Below are 19,148 nucleotides of genomic sequence, written 5' to 3' on the forward strand. Positions count from 1 at the left end.
ACACAGCTACGAGACATAACTTGCAACTTACCACGCACTATAGGAATCTATCTATATCTCTGCTGAACAAAAACGTATTTTTCGACTAAGCTGGGATAACAAGCAACCTTATGACATTGATTTTCCACTTCCAAAAACCGATTATGGGTCAACCACTATCCAATTCTGCCAAGAGCCAAGTGTAAGTTAGTTCTTAATATATGCAATATATATACAAATTAGTTACGTAAATAAAAAGGATTATTGATACATGATTAAATTAAACTAAATAGTTTAGACTACTGTTTATATTCGAAGTATAGGCTAGCTAGGCTCAGTACCAAGTCGTCCTCATCTTCCCTAAAACATGCAAAATATTATAATAATAGTAATAATAGGAAAGTAGCAAACGGTGAATTATTGGATAATAAGATTATTTAGCGCCCCAGCCCAGCAAGATGCTCCAGTATTGATTCGTTGACCAAAGGAATTTTGATTCGTTGTCACACATAAAAGTTCTCTCAAAAATGTCCTCTCAACTTTTAACGAGCCATGTCTATATGTAAACTGTAAAGACTTCTTCATTTCATTGTGCAGTTAGTAAAACAAAGAATCCAGATTCGGTGTTGAAAACAGTTCACCCAAAGTAAATGGACCACAGTTTAAATTTTATAGTAAAAAGGTCCCAAACAGAAATTTTTTTAGCTTGGAATTTTTCAAGCAAACAAAGTTTACAAGCTCGGGAACCCAGAGTATTAAACCGTATCAATCTCCCTCCCTAAATAAAATTCTTAAAATTGTAAATGGTTGATGTTTTAAGAGTCTGCCAAGAACTTTTAGCTTGGATTTTTTGACATCTTTAAATAAGAATTCTACTTTAGATGATAAAGCAACACGTTTTACCATCAGATTAATAAAATGGAAATATATGGTTTTTTAAAATTTTATTTTATTTTATTTTTGGTGAACAAAATTTTAATTTTACTGATCTTCCATACCTCTCTGTACGTTTAATTATTGGGTCACAAAAGACGGTTGCAAGTTATATCTGTAAGCATTCTGACCCAGAAGAAAACAATGTTTAAGCCCAACCCGGGGCCCAACCTTTTTTTGGGGGGGGGGGGGGGAGCCAGAGTTGTGAAAAATAAAAATAAAATGATAATAAAATTGGTAATTTTAAAGGGAAAAAAATTTATGAAAAAAATTGCTTTGGGTGGCAAGTGGCAGTGGCGAGTGTCGTAGCCGCAAGCAGAGGTTGCAAAGTGCAAAACCCTTACTTACTAGAGAAGCAGACGAAGATGGTGAGTCAGAGGCAGCGACTTGCACGGAAGCGCTTCAAAGAGGAGCACCCTGAGCTTTTTCCCAAGCCCGAGCCCACGCCTCCCAAGGACCCTGACAAAAAGAAGAAGAAGAAGAAGAAGAGCAACACATTTAAGAGCAGCTCCATAAAACGTAGAAGCGATGGCTCCGAAGAACTCGGCGTCTCTAAGAAGCCTTTCAAGAGCAATTACCGAAAGCACCCTCTCAGAGTCCCCGGCATGAAGCCCGGTGACACCTGCTTCATCTGCAAGGCCGCCGACCATATTGCCAAGTCTTGTCCTCAAAAAGCTGAATGGGAGAAGAATAAGGTTAGCTCTTCTTTGCATATGAAAATGCTGTGAAGTTGGTAATGATAGGATTAGTTTAATTTAGTTAGGATGAAGTATGAAGTATCAACTGGATTTGGTGCACTGTTGTGATTAAATGTAATGTGGTCTTTACAGATATGCTTGCGGTGTCGACGGCGTGGTCACCGAGCTAAGAATTGCCCTGAAGTTCAAGTTGGTGCCAATTATGACAAGTATTGTTACAATTGTGGAGAAACTGGTCATTCACTTGCAAATTGTCCCCACCCTGTTCAAGAAGGTTTGTTATCTATCATGCCTTTGTGATATATATTGGAGCTAGAATGGTTTAACTTTAAACAAGATAAGTTGTGAATGATATAACATGAACATTGTTAGTTTCAGGGTTTTCTCTTGAAAATTGGAATTCTTATTAAGCAGTTTACCACAGATTTATAATCATACTCTTGAGCTTTCTAGTTTACTGAACAATGAAACATTGTTACTTAATGTCGTGCCTTTGATAGAATATTAGAATGACTTCTTTTTGGTTAAGCTTTTGGTTGTGTTCCAATTTGTTTTCTTATGAGGTGAAGTGTTTCAATGGTGATGCAGGAGGGACAAAGTTTGCAGAGTGCTTTGTCTGTAAACAGCAAGGACACTTGAGTAAAAACTGCCCTCAAAATGCTCATGGCATCTATCCTAAGGTATTATTGTTTCTCATTCTTGTTTGCCTTGTCAAATATATGATGATGTATTAGCCAAACACTTGAATCAACTGTCTAATCTATATTAAGCGATTGTTTATAATAGGGTGGTTGTTGTAAAATATGTGGTGGCGTGACACATTTGGCAAGGGATTGTCCCGACAAAGGGAAGAAAGCTCCTTTTGCTGCTAATGGGCCTGCTGATGGATGTAAGCCTATTCCTATATTCCTGTTTTTGATATCTAAAGTTTCGTCTTTTGTTTAGTTTGTATGGGGTCCATATCTCCTTTGTTTGCATTTCCAAACATACATCTGATATTGTTTATGTTTTGCTGGTATTTAGCTGCATTTAGATCCAGTCTGCAATTAGAATAATGATTGACCATAACCTCAAGTACATGCAAGTGGTGGAGGTGCACTGCTTTTGCTTGTTCATCACCTTATGATAACTAAAAGAACTGCTGCTAAAAAAAATAGTGCTATTGTTTGCTCTAAATCTAATTTATTCTCTTGTTGGGTGTTCTAAATTGATACTATGGAGCCATAAGATATCATGGCGTGGCTAATCATATTTGATATTGGTGGTTCTAGACTCACAGATTATGCTTTAGTTTCCACTGTGAACTCAAATTGCATATCCCAAACCTTAAATTAGAGGAAATGATTATATGTTTTGGAGTAAAATATGTACTTCAAATGTGATTTCTTGCAACTCTTTCTGTTATTGCTCCAGTTTAATTGCATTCATTTGCTGATCTCCTGATAAATTGAATTGCTAAAAGTTTTATATCTTGAAGAATGGTACTTGTATTATACACGGCTTATAACTCCATTTCTTCCTTCAGCAATGAGACTGAGAAATGAACAGAGGCCTTGTGGAACGGTAACCAAATTTGCGAGTGGGGATGACATTGAGGATGACTTCATGACAGATGACATAAATAACAGAGACAAGGACAAGTCCTCTAAGTCCAAAGACGGTCAAGCAAAACCAAAGAAGGGTCCTAAAGTTGTGAACTTCAGCTAATGACCGTTATGGTTATGCTTTCATTTGATATTTGGATATGGGCTGTCTCCATTATACCAGTTTTTCTTATTCTATGGCTAACCGCCAGATACAAGGCCCCTCCTACTACTATTCGTTGCAGTCTGCAGACTCACTTCCAGGATGAGCATTAAAAGCTTCTGCAAGTTTGAAGTTGCCTAAAAGTTTGGAGAAGAAGTTACAACATAACTGAAGTACCATTTCATATTTTTGATCGTTAATCTTAGCAGAGTTATGAAAAGGGAAACAAAATGTAACCATAGTTGTTCTTTTTTTGCTACAATCACTAGATTACTGTCGTTATTTGTATTTTGTTTATTTTTTTAAGGGTTGAAATTTGTTGCATCATTTATTGGTATTCTGCATTTGCACTTGAATTTAGTTCAAGCAAAGCGACAGTTGATAAGCTTAATTGTCGAACGAATTCCAGCCTAAAAAGATTTCCAAATCTGATATATTTAACATCGAAGAGATATCCGGTCTGGTTCGAAGAATTAATTTGATTTAATTTAATTTTTGTATAGGATTTGGCAATTGAAACTAAGGTTGCACATGGGATCAGGTGAAGCTGGGTTCATTTTGATCCGGACTCGACCTTAAATAATGACTAGATTTATTTTTGAAACTTTTATCTAATCTTAAACCTAGTGAAATCATATCAAATTAATTCTAAAGTATCCGAACTTGGGCCGAATCTTCAAGTTAGGCCAGGGTCATGTACACCCTTAACTGAAACTAACTTAATAGGTAAACTATAAATTATGCCATATCTTATAGAATCTAATAAAATATTTAACCAAACCAGCCTTTAATCCATAAACAATTTCACTTTTTTAAGAATTAAATATTAGCTATCTGTTAATCTTATCTTATATATTAAAATAATAAATGAATTAAACTAAATTTATAAACACATTTTACTAAAAGAAAAAACTTACTACATCCAAGTTGCCTAATATTTGAATATAATTGTTAAAAATAAATAATATCTTTTTGAAAAGAGATGATTTAAGAATTAAGATCTAAAAATCAAATTTAGGGAATAATATTGGGCTGTTAGTTTTTGGGTTGAACTTTGATTGTTATTTAAGTTTCCCTGGCTCTTGATGCATTAACCCTATTCCTCTTTGAATAACAATGGATTCTGATACCCCCAACCGCAAGAGGTCCAGAGACGATCACAACAACCCTAATCCTCTTTCTTCTCCGCAGCACACCACCACCAGCAACAAGAAGAGGAGGAGGAAGCACAATCATGCTCTAACTCCACAACTCCCCACTCGCCGCCATCGCTACAACACACGTCCTAAAGCTAACCCTAACCCTAACCCTAACCCCGATACAGGCTCCGCGGTGGTTCAGCAATTGAAGGAAACTGGTGCAGAGAACCCCCAGTTATTCTCTAAACATGAATTGGCAGCTAAATTAGTTGACTTAGCTGGAAAAGAAAACGGGCAAGGTAAATATGAAGGTGCTGCACCCCAACTGGAGCCTGAGGAGAAGTTGTCAAAGAGAGCCAGGAGGAGGATGAAGAACAAAAACAAGAACAATGCAGTCAATAATGAAGTGGCAGAAGCAGAACCCAACAAACACAATCACAAGAACAAAGAGAAAAAGAAAAGTAAGAGATTGCTTCGGAGCAACGTGTCAGAATTCAATAACTACAATTCTGAGTCAACTGATGAAATCCCTTGGGTATGCAATAAGATCCATATATTTATTGTACGAGTTGTATTGAATGTCACTCTGGCCTATTTTAGCATTAGCATATATTGGAATTGATACAATAAGAGTTACCCATTGTAGTGCATAAATGGTTAGTTGTTTGTTATTTCCAGAGAACAGACAAGCATCATACCCGGAGTCAGGGAACTAAAGGACTACTCACTGGAGTTGCCTATGACGAGGTATGTTATGGGATCCATATATTTAGTTTCAATAGTTATATTTTATGTGCCTCTATTGTGGAATAATAGTGTAGGTACTGCAAAATAATGATACAATTGGGAGTAGTCTTTTACAGTGCATTAAGGCTAACTTGGTGTTTCCAGGTGTGTCGATCATGCCAATTGCCTGGTCATAAATTCTGGAAGTGTCCGAAGAGGAAAGGTCGACACCTTCACGAGGAAGTTTGCTTCTTTTGTGGGGAATTCGGTCACACGCTTGCAAAATGCTCGGTTTCTACAGCAGGTTTGCTTCAATTTTCCTGCTTTCGGCAACTTACTTATTTCCATTGTAATATGAGAATGATACTGCTTTGTTAATTCTGCACTTTAAAGTAACAAAGTTACAAGTTAATATTAATAACATACCAGTCAGTTCTCTTTGCTACAATATAATCTTCAGACATGTTATGGTAACACTTTACACTGTTTTTCCTGTGTTGCCATGTGATTGAAATTGTTTCTTTCGTGGGATATAGGGGGAGGACGATTTGCTAGGTGCTTATTGTGTTTTGCTCATGGACACTTCACTAATAAGTGTCCACAAACTTGTCATGGAATCAATATGAAGGTATTTTTATGCCTTTTTTTTACTCCCATAAATTTTACACTTGTTACAGATTAATTTTCTTTTCTGGAATTCTTGTAAAAATAATATAGGTTTGATTTCTATTAAAGAAAAGGGAGTGTTTTGATTCATTGTTCTCACAACATCTTCTCATTGTGTTAAGTATAACGTTCTTTATGATTCATATTCCTCAGGAGGTTGCTGCTAATGGGCCTATTGACAAAAGTAAGTCTGTTATCTTCTCATTGTTGTTTTTCATATTGTTTGCTCTGAAAATGTTGTACTGCTGTTAATAACTTTGTTGTGGCTGCTGAGCTGTTGTTATTTTCAAATGGTGTGTTTGGATTAGTTTATTTTTAGTTCAAAACAGCTTATATGAAAAGCTTCCCAAGACAGCTTTTTGACAAAAAAATTAATAAGATAACGTTATTACTTCCTGTAAATACTTTGTTGCCAAACATGTAATTTATCTTGCTAATTCTTGAATAGTAGATGTGTTAATTTGTCTCTGACAACTGTTGGTTATTCCTTGCAGCTGTGGAAGCTTAAGGAGAGCACGCTGCTGTCTGTGTGGTTACAAATAACTAGCAGGGATGATTTCCTGTCAATGAGCAAAATTACATGTATGGTTGTGTCATGTCTTGGAGGCGTGGTATTCCAATTTTGTAGGTTTCTATTCGCCGTATATCTTTTTAACAGAAGCATTGGCAATATTTGCATGCCATGTTGATGGAAATTAATCCCTTTTTATATATACATTTATATTTTTCCTCGCTTATGTTTCGAGATTAGTTGATGGCGTATAGTTCATTGAGTTTTCTTGGGTAACAGATCAGTGGCTTGTAGCCATAAGGAGGACATGTTCCGTAGAGACTAAGATAATGAAGCTCTAGGTTGACATTTGAGACTGGTAATATGGTTTTCATGTTACTTATTTGAGTTTAGGAACAAGGAAGGTTACATACCCTATTTTTGTGTAATTTTCTCTTGTACACTTTTTATATTTTATATTAAAAATAATTGATAAGAAATGACAAAAAAATTATTTTTTTTGTACCATAAAAGAAAGTATAAAAAAATGTAAAAAAAAGAAATTATGTAAATATCATTTCGCGTTTAGAAATTTGTTATTTCGTTCATCTACGTATGTAGGATACTAATAGTAATTGGTAAAAACAAATAAACAAACAAAAAGTATTTTAAATGTTTGTCACGCCATATTTTCACCATTTGAATTGAATTTCGATTTCCTTTGAAGCTTTTTATCTAAAAACAAAAACGAATGCCGCATTACTTTTGGCAAAAGAGTATGTTATCTTGGCTTAATTTTAGCTAGAACATTAATATGATATTGTTTAAAAGGAGGTAAAAGTCCAATTATAATTTGAAGAAAAATTAATCTTTAGCTTTCAAAATACGTGCAAAACTAAGATATTTAACACAATAATTAATTAATGTGATGACATGGTAAAAGATAATTTGTAATTAAGAAAGCATGCATGATATATTGATGCACATGCCCATGCACATGCAAATGCAATGTAGGTTGGTGTACGCTAAGAGCCATCGAAGTTTAGAAATGATATGAACCTTCTGTTTCCTGCCTCAAAATTCTATTGCTCTCCGTTTTTGTCTCCAGGCTCTTATTTCCCTCTGAATAAGGATCTCTTCCTCTGTTTCTCTCTCATTTTTTTTCTTGTTTCTTTCCCAAATCTCTAACTCATTTTCTTTCTCATTTCTCCTTTGAGGCTTTCTCCATCAACGACGACATCATGGTACGTTCTCTTTCACCTTCTACATCCCTCAATATGTTTTTCAATGCCGAATAGTTATCTGAAATCTGAGAACATGTGTTATATTATATAGTGCCAGATAGAGATTTTCATATAAGAGAATTTTTCTGATTTTGGAACTTCATTTGTATAATGTTGGTAGATCTTACTTTCATAAACTATTGTGCAAATCTAACCTCTTTAGGCAATTAACGAAATGCATAAAACATAAGAACTTGAACTGTGTTGTATGTTATGTTATTTCCTTTGATTTTACGATGAATTGACTGTGTTAGGCGAACGCGGCATCTGGAATGGCTGTTAATGATGCATGTAAATTGAAGTTTCTGGAGTTAAAGGCAAAGAGGAATTACCGATTCATTGTGTTCAGGATTGAGAACCAAGAAGTGGTGGTGGAGAAACTCGGAAGCCCCGACGAAACCTATGATGACTTCACTGCATCTCTACCTGCTAATGAGTGCCGATATGCTGTCTTTGATTTCGATTTCACTACGGACGAGAACTGTCAGAAAAGCAAAATTTTCTTCATTGCATGGTAATTTGATGAAATTCAGTTTCATTAAAGCATTTTGAAACTCATACTTCTTTCTAGCTATGTGTAGAAATGTTAATAATACTAACATGTTGCAGTAATTTTTCTGATTCTCAAGTTAATTTTAGGGAAGAACAATTGATAATTGAAAGTCATACTTCCTCTGATGAATTAATTGTTTAACATTTAGGTCACCGGATACATCAAGAGTGAGAGAAAAGATGGTGTATGCGAGCTCCAAGGATAGATTCAAGAGGGAACTCGATGGCATTCAAGTTGAATTGCAAGCAACGGATCCAAGTGAGATGAGCTTTGACATCATAAAAGCCCGGGCAATATAATATATAGTTCTATACATCTACTATTGATATAATAAAAGTAATAACCACCATATTTGATTTCATTCCCCTACCTTTTCCCCTTCCTTTTTTTTTTTTTTTTGTTCTTTGTCTTACGATCTACATTCTAAACTGTAGCCTAATATGATAGAAGAACAGATTGTCATGTATTTCAGACTATAGTAGAAGGTTTGCCTTATTGCAACTATATACATTTTGATTCTGTGGCCTTGGGATTTCTTCCCCACCCCCTTTTCTTTCTTGAGTTTGCAGACTGACACCTTCAAGTACATTAAGATTAATAACCCTTGATGTAATTGGTTAAATAATAATTGTAAGATGGGAGACTTGAAAATTAATCTAGAGTTTATACACGTACATGTTTTGATGATTACAATATTCAAAGAATTTTTTGACATGTAAAAAGATGTAGTCTATTTAAACAAAAAATGATACTTGTTGAATCAAAGTCACCTGCTACTTGTAAATATTTCTAATTTACTAATCGTCACTCATAGCAGGTATTATATTTTGAATGTTTTGACCTAAGCATGTTTCGGATATATGTTTGATAACTTATAGTGGATTATAGGATTGTATCATTTTTCCATTACAAAAGGTTCTAAGACAAAACAACAGAAGCAATTTATAGAATGGACAATCTTGTATAGTTGTATGAATATTATATTACATGTAAACCATTCAGATGTCTGCTAGGAGTTACAACATACAAGCTTTTCTTCATGTTAGCCTTTTGTTCTATAATTTTTTGTACTGTTAAGGAAACGCTGGATTGGTGCCTCATGAAATAAAGACTAATGCACTTAGAATATCATTAATTATAACATCTTCATCTGACTTTTCTTAGTGACAACTAATTAATCAGAATTTTCTTCTACTTTCCATTTCACTAATATCTTACATGTTATTTTTAATATCTATATATATAAAGCAAATATGGTTGATGACAAGAAAGTGAATAGAAAAAAAAAGAAAAAGAAAAATCTAAAGGCTTGGAACATGCCATCACCATGTCAAAACAATTGCCCTACGTAAGCTATTGAACTGCGCCATGCTGGCCACAAAATAAAAGTACAAAGGCCACAAAATTCTCGAGTCTTCATTCTCATTTTACTTGTTCTGTTTTGTCACACGCTTGTGGAGAGTCAGAATGGCTCAGGTACTCAATTGCACATTTTGTTAACATTAATTTCTTCTCCATTGTGTTGTTTCATTATGTATGTTGATGCTTATGCTTGTTTAGTTAGTTAAAAGTAATTGTATTTCTTTGTTCTTATCTATCTCTATCTATTTGCAGAAGATAGAGTTGAAGGTCCTTACTATGACTGATGACAAAACCAAGAAAAAGGCAATTGAAGCAGTTGCAGATATCTTCGGTAGGTTTCTTCCTCCCACAGAAAACTTGAATATATATTCATGGAACGCAACCAAGGATTAGTGTATTTGATGAACTGTTTGTTTGATGAACAGGGATTGATTCGATTGCTGTAGATATAAATGAACAGAAGATAACAGTGATTGGTGAAATGGATGCAGTGGCAGTAGTGAAGAAACTGAAGAAGATAGGAAAGGTTGACATATTATCGGTTGGACCTGCTAAGGAAGAAAAGAAAGAAGAAACGAAACAAGAAGAGAAGAAGGAAGAGAAGCAAGAAGAGGCAAACAAGGAGAATAAATAAATATAATTACAATACATGTCATCTGATTTTTCATATTCTTCCCTTTTTTTTCTTTCTTATAATACAGAAATCATGGATTTAATTCATGTTGGTTTCTTTATAAATCTGAGGTCACAATCATTTTCTAGTGCTTGATTGCTGAAATGGAAACAAGTAACTAGATGAGCATTAAAAGTTTGTATGGATTTTAATTTTCTTTGATATTCACATTATTATGTATGAGTGGAGGTAAGCATTGAAGAGATGTATGATATGATCTGATCTTGTAAATTGCGGCCACGGCTTCTCCTCTGATAGTGATAAGATTGTAGATAAATATGACGTCTTGTTTCAGCAAATGATTATTAAACTAAATTTTCATGGTGATTTTCTGTAAATTAAGTGCCAATGAAACCAAGTGTAAAGGACGCTCGTGATTCCATCATTCCACACTAACACTTGAAAGATGAAAGAAGACAACTATGGTTTTCAAAGCATTCATCTCAGTGTGAAAGCAAAGTCATGTATATACACAGGTTTGCTTCATGAGCAAAGCATTTTCGGCAATCATTCTGTCGAGTCATCTTTGGCTGTATATATGGTGGGCAACAGCGACAGATTATCTTGGTCATGAGAGAATCTGAAAAAATCTTCACTCTATTATAGCAGTGCGCAATGTAAGCTTATAAGAAGAGACAATTCTTTTGTGGTAGACATTTTATCTTTCTCGGAGCAGAATCACTTCAAATAAGTACAATTTCAACTAGCAGAGGTCATTATAGGACTACAAGAATGCAAGTGACACCTCAATAAATTGTAACTATACATAAGTCAGCTGAATTTTTACATACACGTTTACATTCATGTATAGAGACTAATAAAAAAATTCAACAGTACAGGCTTTTTTCATAACATACACATTCATACACACCCGCCAACTTCACTGTGCGTGTGTGAATATATAGTGTTAGATCTTCATCTATAGCAACAAGAAGTAAAAAAAAAATCAATCTCCACTAGCAGCGGGGTCGTCCTGCTTCATACATATCTCAACTGAAAACCCAATCTCAGTTCTTCATTTCAGCCTACATAAGACAATAATCATAACAGGCAAATAATCATGGTGCCACATCAAATGTCAAAAGAAAGGGGCCATGCAACAATTGAAACTTGAGACCCAATGCATCATGTATATATAACCTGATGATAAAAGACTATATAGCAAACATGAAATATTCATGCTATAAGCTATATGTGACCTTTTAATACCAACCAAACATCATTGACTTAGCTAGTCATAATAAGAAAATTTTTTTTCAAACATGCAGGGATTTTTTAGGCAAAAGGGGTACATCTATCATTAATATAAGCTGAAGAATGGACTGGATGTAACACATTCCTCTACATAATAATCAATTTCTTATACAAAAAAAAAAAAACATCCAGTTAGATTTATAATACTTGAGCAAACAATAAAAGTTATTACGATAAGTGTATAATGTATACACTATTAAAAGGGAAAAAAAGAAAGATAACTTATGTTCCTTAGTCCTAAGGTATAACCTTTTTGGGAAATGCAGGCATATATAAGTGAAAAGGAAGCATATCTGAAACCAGTAAACAAGTAATTTTTTTATGTATTATGGAAAAAAGAATGGGCGTACAGGTTACATGTCAGTTACCGATTGCTCAAAAAATATATATATATCAGAGGAAGAGGGAAACATTTGAACCCGCAGTGGGACATTGGTCACAGCTAACCAGATAATTTGTAGATACCCATAACGTATCCAAGTTGACAATCTACCCTATAACTATACATTAGTCCTTTTGAAATTTCGAAAGTATGTGACCATACTTCCGCTTCTCCATCATCTGTTTTATCACTTCATGAGCATCGTTGGTTCTTCCGGCATTGCGCAAACTACTCACTAATGTATTATAGACAACAAAATTTGGACTACAACCTTTGGTCTCCATCTCCTTGAGCATTGAGCAGGCTTCCTTGAACTTTCGTGCCTTACATAATCCCCGAATTATGGAATTGTATGTAAACACATTTGGGACCTGTTCTCTAGAAATCATCTCTCGAAACATTTCCAGAGCTTTCTCAAGCTCACCTGCCACTACATATCCTGTTATCATTACAGTGTAAGCCACCACATCAGGCGTGCCCCCATTCTTTATTATTTCATCAAAAAAGTATTTGCATGCATCCACATTCCCAGCTCTGCTGAGTCCATCTATCAATGTGGTGTAATGAAGCACTGTTGGCTCTATACCTGTTTCTCTCATGAGATTTAGAAGATTAAGAGCTGCAAGGGGCTTGTCTCCTTTACCAAGAACATGAAGAAGAATGTTATAGGTGTGAAAATCTGGAGAAAATCCATTCCTACCCATCTCATCCAGCAGTATGTGGAACTGATCCATCTTTCCAAGTTTGTACTTAGAAAACATGACAATATTGTATGTTAAAACATCTGAAGAAAAACCCTCCAGCAACATTTGTTGATGAACCCACTCAATCAACTTGTACTGGCTTAACACAAAAAGACCATGCAGAATCGCATTGTAGGAGTGCTTAAAAGGCCTATAATTAAAATTCATTGATTTAATAAACCTCTCCACCAATTTCTTAGCTAAACCTGCCTCACCACAAGTTCGAATCAAAATGTTGAACGTACGAGCAGTAGCAGGAAACCCTTTCTCGATCATCTCATCAACCAACCTCCACAAAGCCTTAAACTCCAGGCACTCGGCATATATGTTCATCATCAGGTGATATGCATTTGAAGTGGGCCTGTAATCCTCCTGCTGATTGCACCACACTAAAAACTTGTATGCCAATTTGGCACACCTGGTTTTATTCTCAAAATTTATGCTCTTCAAGATTCCAGCGAGAACTTCTCTGACAAGAATCCCGGACGGACTTACATTCAATTCATCTAAAACTAACCTAGCATCAAGACCTGGTCCATCTTGTCGAAGAACCTCAAGGACCTTCTTGGCATCTAGCTTCACATTCTCTAAGAACTCTCTTCTAAGCGAAAACTGATTATGGTTACAGCTCCAATCCTCATCCACATGGAGCCTTTCACCCTCGTTGGAATCATACTCCGAAACTATCCTTTTTAAAGGTTCCTCGACGCATTCAAACCCATCATCACCATGAAAAATACCGTCACATAATTTCCGTGACATAATCAAGCAATGGGGAATCTTGTGAACTATTCTTGGACCTAAAAGGGTTACTGAATTCATGGCTCGATATCGAACCCATTATTATATCAGCAACTTTGAAATACACAACACAATAGCGGAGTTTCTCTGCACTGGAATCTTCGAGAAGCTCATGGTGCTACCGAGCTGATGGATGATGGCCATCGAATCGAAAAATCCAGCTTGGAGGAACAGATTGAGTATACAAGAACAAGGAGATAAACATGAAGGGGCAAAATATCGTACCGTGTTGAACGATACTTTGGCGTTTTGATCGAGACAGCGTTGCAGGTGCTGGAGAATTGCATCATATGGAGCTGCAATGCATTGTCACTAATCTCACTGAACTCCGCAACTGCAAAACCCTAACACGCTGGACGAAGGAAGAAGAAATCACTTTTTCTCAAGTCTTTCCTTTGCCGTCAAACGCATCGTTTCGTTTTTTCTTTTTTTTTGGTTGGACACGGCTCTCTCGTTTTGGTGGTGGCGGGAACGTGATCGATGCTCTCCAGTTTGGGTTTCTTGTTTTGGTCAGGCCAGTTTGGGCTTTAGTCTTTTAATGTATTTAACGAATTATGGGCCAACTTCTAAGTCAGTCAATCGATTTATTATAATATATAAAAGCTGATATCAATTCTCTCTAATGAGTTTAAGTTATTTTTTCTTTTTTAATGATGCCATGTCAGCAATTCTAATGATTTAACAAAAAGATAAAAATTAATCAATCACTGTTTAATAAAATATTTTAAAAAAATAAAAACAAAAAACTCTTATCTATTATTATTCAATTGAAACATCAAGTACTAATTAAATACAATAAACATACATTAAAAGTATCATAATAATAGTAATTATAAAAAATTTCAGTTACAAATATTCAAATTCTACAATTTATATATATTAAGATTCTTACTATTCTTCATTTCTTAATCTCTCATACTAATTGTTAAAGATTTCTTAAATTTAATATAATATTTTTATATGTTTTTCATTCTTATTCATTTATTTTTTTAAATTATTTACAAACAAAAAAACCGCAAGAAAAGACAAAGTGTAACCATTAATGCTAATCGAAAAATAAAAAAATGAAAATGCAATTTTGTATAACTCTATAAATAACCTATGTCTTTTTTAAAAATAAATAAATTTAAAATCTATTTATAATATATTCTTTAAAATATTTTTAATATAATATTTATTAAAATATATTATATAAATATAAATAATGCGCGGATCTCACTCTTGTTGTTCTTAAATCCCAAAAGCATACTCCAAAAAGGCAAAATCAGATCCATAAAAAAAAGAAAAAAGTCAGGGTTAAATTTTACCCAAATTTCTAGTTTAGGATTTTAGTTTGATATTGTAATTAATATCTTTTTTAAAAAAATTAGCTAAAATAAGAAAATTGATTGAATTAATATTTCTATTATATATAAGTCTTAGTACTTTAATTTAAAAGTAATTAAACTCTCATTTTGTCATTTCATTAATTTTCTTAAGAAAGTTCATATTTTTCTTTAGAAAAAGTCTAGCAGTCATCACTTTTATTAAAATCTGGTCAGCATTTAATCAACAAAAAAAATAAATAATCTCACACAAATTAATAACTACAAATCACAAAACCTACTAACCTCTACCACTTCTCTTTTCTTCTATCACAACTTGTGTGAATATCTCAATAGACCCTTCAGCATAACACCACATTATCCTTAAGATTTCTACTACTTTTGATGTCCATAATCAATTTACAAATAGCATTAACATCTTGAAATCAATGATAAATTGTTTTCTTCTATTTGGAAGAGCATTTATCTCCACTTCTAACAAGCACGCCAATCAAATCAATGGTTAGAAGCACACTGATGTGTACAAGAAAATATACTATTAAGTATTAAGACATCATTTTTCACTTAATAATAACAATACAGTGTGGTTCATACATAATTGATACTGCACATACACATAACAAGGTTCACATAAATCCACTATACACAAACATATGTAACAACTAACAACATGAGACAACCAGAAAGCAAGCACATATATCTACATAAATAATAAATTCTTCAATTGCATTACTCCTCCAGTCTTTTTTCACCTTCAGCCTGGATTTCACCACTATTCTTGTTCAATGTTAAATCTTCACCTCCTGCATTCATAACAACAACATCAGAATCATATTTATACGAATCATACACAAATGTGTTGCAAAATCTGCCAAGGAAATTTAGAATTTACCCTTTGATGATGATTGATTCTCCTCTGATTTGCCACCAAACCAAGAGCCAACAACACCTTTAATCTTACCAACCACACTTTTTCCTGGACTACTCACATTGCTCTCTTCAGTTTCAGCCACTGTCTCTGACTTCACTTTTTCCTTTGCCTCTTCTCCTTGCTTCTTTATAGCATCCTCACCCTCACAAGCCTTCTTTGGATCTTCTTTACGCTTGTTAAAAGCTTCTGAAATCACCTCAGAAAGTGCCTTGTCCTCTTCACCAGGCTTTAGCTTCTCAGCCAAATAGTCCTTCACATTCACCCTTTTGTCTTCTCCTTTGTCCACATTTTCTGTTTCAACTCCAACACTGTCATCTGATCTGGTTCCGGACACTTTAGACTTCACTGCACTTCCCACACCAGCAACCTTCCCATAAACTGGAGCAAGTTTCTCTGTCACAGAGGTAGCAATGTTCTTTCCTGACTTGTTAGAAGAATCCTCACGTTTTCCCTCTTCAAGGGTGGTCACCTTGTCGTCTCCATGATCACTCTTAGGAACAGCAGCAACATCTTCAGCAGAGACAGCCCTATCAGCAGCAATTGCAGAAGTGGCAGATGATATCTCATCTGAGTAACTCTTTTCCTTTGATGGATTCTCCATTTCATCTCTGGATATGTTGCTGTTGAAAGTTTGTTCAGTTGCTTCAGGATTTTCCCTGTGGCTGCTGGTACTTGAGGATATAGTATCTGAAGCAAACTGAGTTTCCTTCTCTTGCACAAGCTCTGGCAAGTCTCGTTCATGGTTTTCATGATCAGGAGGGTGCTCGGTTTTAGTTGCACTTGAGAGTTGAGGGTCTGGCTTTTGCACAGATTGATCTTTGTTTCCATCAAAAGAGTCTTGAGTTTCAGCAGAATCTGGCAGGAATTTTGGCACTAGAACAGACTTTGGATCATCTTTGATCTTCTCCTCAAAAGATTTCTCCACTTCTTTAATCTTTATTTCATCATCAGGACCTGCAAGCCCAACATTATTTATTAACATATATTATCATCAGGCAAGTGATAAATTATGTATCACCAATTTTGATAACTTCAGTCAGTCTCTAACCACACCATGTTATCAACACTAAAGACAAACACCACCTTGGCAGCAATCTCCTATCAAATTTAACCATGAAATTTTACAAAGTATAGCAGTAATATTACAATGCATCAGTACATGATGCATAATCTACAAAAGAAAATTGAGTTCTGCTCCTACTTACCTTTCCCTATTGAATCAGTGTCTTCTGTTTGATAACTGGGAGGAATAGTGTATGCCTCAGGCCTACTTCCCGGCGGGTGCAGTTCTTCACCCAAGCTTGTTGGATTCTCCAAATTTCCCTTAAATTTCTCTTCCTCAGCAAATGCTTTAGCTGGTTCAGTGGTTATGTCTTCATTAGTTTCTGTAGTTGGAGAAGCACCAACAACTCTTGGCTGGTGATGAGGTACTTCTCCCACAAATGGTGTTGTACCTCCAGAACTTGGTACTGACTTGTCCAGATTTTCAACTTGCTCAGGTTCTGGTTCAGCACTTTTAACAAAATCTTCCACTTGGTCATATGTTGGGGGAGAACTTTGAACAGCTTCACTTTCACCAACTGCAGAATATCCAAAAACAAAATCCAACTCAACTAAACTTATTTCTTTTTCTTGAATCATTTTGTTAAATGATAAATATAACAAATGCTGGTTGGTCATCAAACCATTACTAATGCAAATGGTTACCTGTTCCAGTTTGATAATTTTGAGTAGCAGTGTATGCCTCAGATATATTCTCCAAATTGTCCTTAGAATGCCCTTCCTTTACTTCCTCAGTGGCTATGTTTTCATCAGTTGGAGAAACAACACCTACAGTTCCTGCCTTGTCCTGAGGTTCTTCTCCCATATTTGTTGTGCCACCATAATTGGCTTCTGACTTGCCCAAATTTTCTACTTGCTCAGATTCCGTTGCAGCATTTTTAACATAATTTTTGACTTGCTGATACGTTGGTGGAGCATCTTTAACATCTCCACTTTCATCAACTGCACAACATTCAACAACACAATCCAATTCAACCACGGATTTCTTTTCTATGTATATGATTTAAACATGTATGATTGAAAAAGATGATGTAAAAAAAAAGAATAGTTTAGTTTCTAATATGGAAGAAAGAGAAAAGAGTAGAGTACCTAATTCTCTATCAACTTGTTGGTTTTCAGGCTCATTGATGTCATGATGAACAGGACTGTTCTGATCTTCACTACTGCTATTGTCATGAACATGATCAAGGACTCGTTGACCATGCTTCTTTACTGTATCCTTAATCTTCTTAGCCCTTGCCTTCACCTTGTTCATAACCGATGACTTCTTCTCAGGATCACTATTTTGTTCTTCTGCATACATATGCACCCGATCAGATGCCTTCAAATTCAAATATATGATCATCAAACTTGCATACATGAAAAAGAAAAAAGAGACTCATACCGAGTTGTGAAGCAGCATCATTGAAGGGTGGTTGTTGTTCATCATTCTCATCTTGTTCTTGATGACTACGAACTACTTCAGACTCCATGAAAGAAACTGCTTAATTGATCGCTGTATACAAAAGAGAGTAAAGGCTATAGAGAGTTTATAGACAAGTCCCATGAAACAGTTTGCAACTTTGCATCTCGTAACTGGAGCCACGTGGACATTACCGACATGTAATCATCAACTGACACGTACATAGAGAGCGGTTTTTGTTTTCTTTCAAAAACAAATAACTGTCGTCGTCATTTGAAATGTTGTTTAGAGTTGGAATGCTAGATATAGTAATGTAGGTCACATCCGAAGAATAAGGATTAATGTTTGATTTAAATGTGATTAACTGACACACGGAAACTAATCACTAACCAAGTGACAAGAGTGCATGTATGTAAAATAATTCAGATTTTGCCGACGTGAATGTAGGATGAGGTAAGGAGCATAGACAAGTGTCTAGTTTGGTTCTTAAATTATTGTAGTTAGGGAAGTCAAAAAGAAATCTTCTTGTCTTGTCGGTTATGCTAAATAATGGGTGGATGGGGCTTTCAAGAATAGCAGTTAAGCAAACTGTCACAATTATTTATTTATTTTAGTGTTACTTTCCCTGTAACGTGGCAGTAACGTGGCAGTAACATGTACTTTTTAGTTTGATCCATTATCCATGATCCATCCAGGTTAGCTTGGAAATTGGATTTTGACAAAATTTCAATTAATGGTTTTCTCTTTATTGTGGTATCAATTGTGTGTCTACGTTCATTGTATTTGAATCATGATACTTTGGCATCACATCTTGAGGAAAACTCACTTCTATATTCCATTAAATGCAGTAATTTAATCTACCCAGATGTTTTATTATTGCCTTATTAGAGTTAAGTCCCTCAACGAGAATACTTAAACAATTAAAGTAGGCAACATCTTGTTTATCTGTCATATTGTATCCAATGTTGCACCACCAAAAATGTTAAAACTGATGACAAAC

The 19,148-nt window shown here is 35.0% G+C and overlaps 5 protein-coding genes and 1 long non-coding RNA gene across 6 annotated transcripts; 3 read left to right on the top strand and 3 right to left on the bottom strand.

Moving 5' to 3' along the window:
* Nucleotides 1–1,166: 1,166 nt before the first annotated feature.
* LOC112709491 (uncharacterized) lies at nt 1,167–8,738 on the top strand. The gene is made up of 9 exons (XM_072202159.1): nt 1,167–1,607; nt 1,743–1,884; nt 2,199–2,290; nt 2,397–2,499; nt 3,136–3,315; nt 3,664–3,690; nt 7,509–7,621; nt 7,915–8,174; nt 8,362–8,738. The coding sequence occupies exons 1-9, from the start codon at nt 1,278–1,280 to the stop codon at nt 8,510–8,512; spliced, it is 1,398 nt and encodes a 465-aa protein (XP_072058260.1). The 5' UTR covers nt 1,167–1,277; the 3' UTR covers nt 8,513–8,738.
* On the top strand, nt 4,381–6,826 carry LOC112711647 (uncharacterized). The gene is made up of 6 exons (XM_025764341.3): nt 4,381–5,030; nt 5,174–5,242; nt 5,387–5,525; nt 5,758–5,849; nt 6,041–6,071; nt 6,382–6,826. Exons 1-6 carry the CDS (start codon nt 4,473–4,475, stop codon nt 6,393–6,395), a joined length of 903 nt encoding a protein of 300 aa, XP_025620126.1. The 5' UTR covers nt 4,381–4,472; the 3' UTR covers nt 6,396–6,826.
* A 740-nt stretch (nt 8,739–9,478) lies between the features above and the next one.
* On the top strand, nt 9,479–10,479 carry LOC112711648 (heavy metal-associated isoprenylated plant protein 39). The gene is made up of 3 exons (XM_025764342.3): nt 9,479–9,689; nt 9,828–9,906; nt 10,001–10,479. Exons 1-3 carry the CDS (start codon nt 9,681–9,683, stop codon nt 10,207–10,209), a joined length of 297 nt encoding a protein of 98 aa, XP_025620127.1. The 5' UTR covers nt 9,479–9,680; the 3' UTR covers nt 10,210–10,479.
* Nucleotides 10,480–10,913: 434 nt separating this feature from the next.
* Nucleotides 10,914–13,928, bottom strand: LOC112711649 (uncharacterized). The gene is made up of 2 exons (XR_003157563.3): nt 13,654–13,928; nt 10,914–11,273 (listed from the first exon to the last, which is right to left on the bottom strand). It is a non-coding gene; the product is annotated as an uncharacterized lncRNA (long non-coding RNA).
* Nucleotides 11,797–13,658, bottom strand: LOC112711645 (pentatricopeptide repeat-containing protein At1g55630). Its single transcript, XM_025764340.3, has one exon. It carries the CDS (start codon nt 13,447–13,449, stop codon nt 12,010–12,012), a length of 1,440 nt encoding a protein of 479 aa, XP_025620125.1. The 5' UTR covers nt 13,450–13,658; the 3' UTR covers nt 11,797–12,009.
* A 1,344-nt stretch (nt 13,929–15,272) lies between the features above and the next one.
* Nucleotides 15,273–18,603, bottom strand: LOC112711650 (uncharacterized). The gene is made up of 6 exons (XM_025764343.3): nt 18,131–18,603; nt 17,836–18,039; nt 17,392–17,688; nt 16,890–17,264; nt 15,646–16,638; nt 15,273–15,556 (listed from the first exon to the last, which is right to left on the bottom strand). Exons 1-6 carry the CDS (start codon nt 18,216–18,218, stop codon nt 15,483–15,485), a joined length of 2,031 nt encoding a protein of 676 aa, XP_025620128.1. The 5' UTR covers nt 18,219–18,603; the 3' UTR covers nt 15,273–15,482.
* Nucleotides 18,604–19,148: the final 545 nt, after the last annotated feature.

The sequence above is a fragment of the Arachis hypogaea genome, chromosome 9, assembly GCF_003086295.3.
Source record: "Arachis hypogaea cultivar Tifrunner chromosome 9, arahy.Tifrunner.gnm2.J5K5, whole genome shotgun sequence".
NCBI classification, from domain to species: domain Eukaryota; kingdom Viridiplantae; phylum Streptophyta; class Magnoliopsida; order Fabales; family Fabaceae; genus Arachis; species Arachis hypogaea.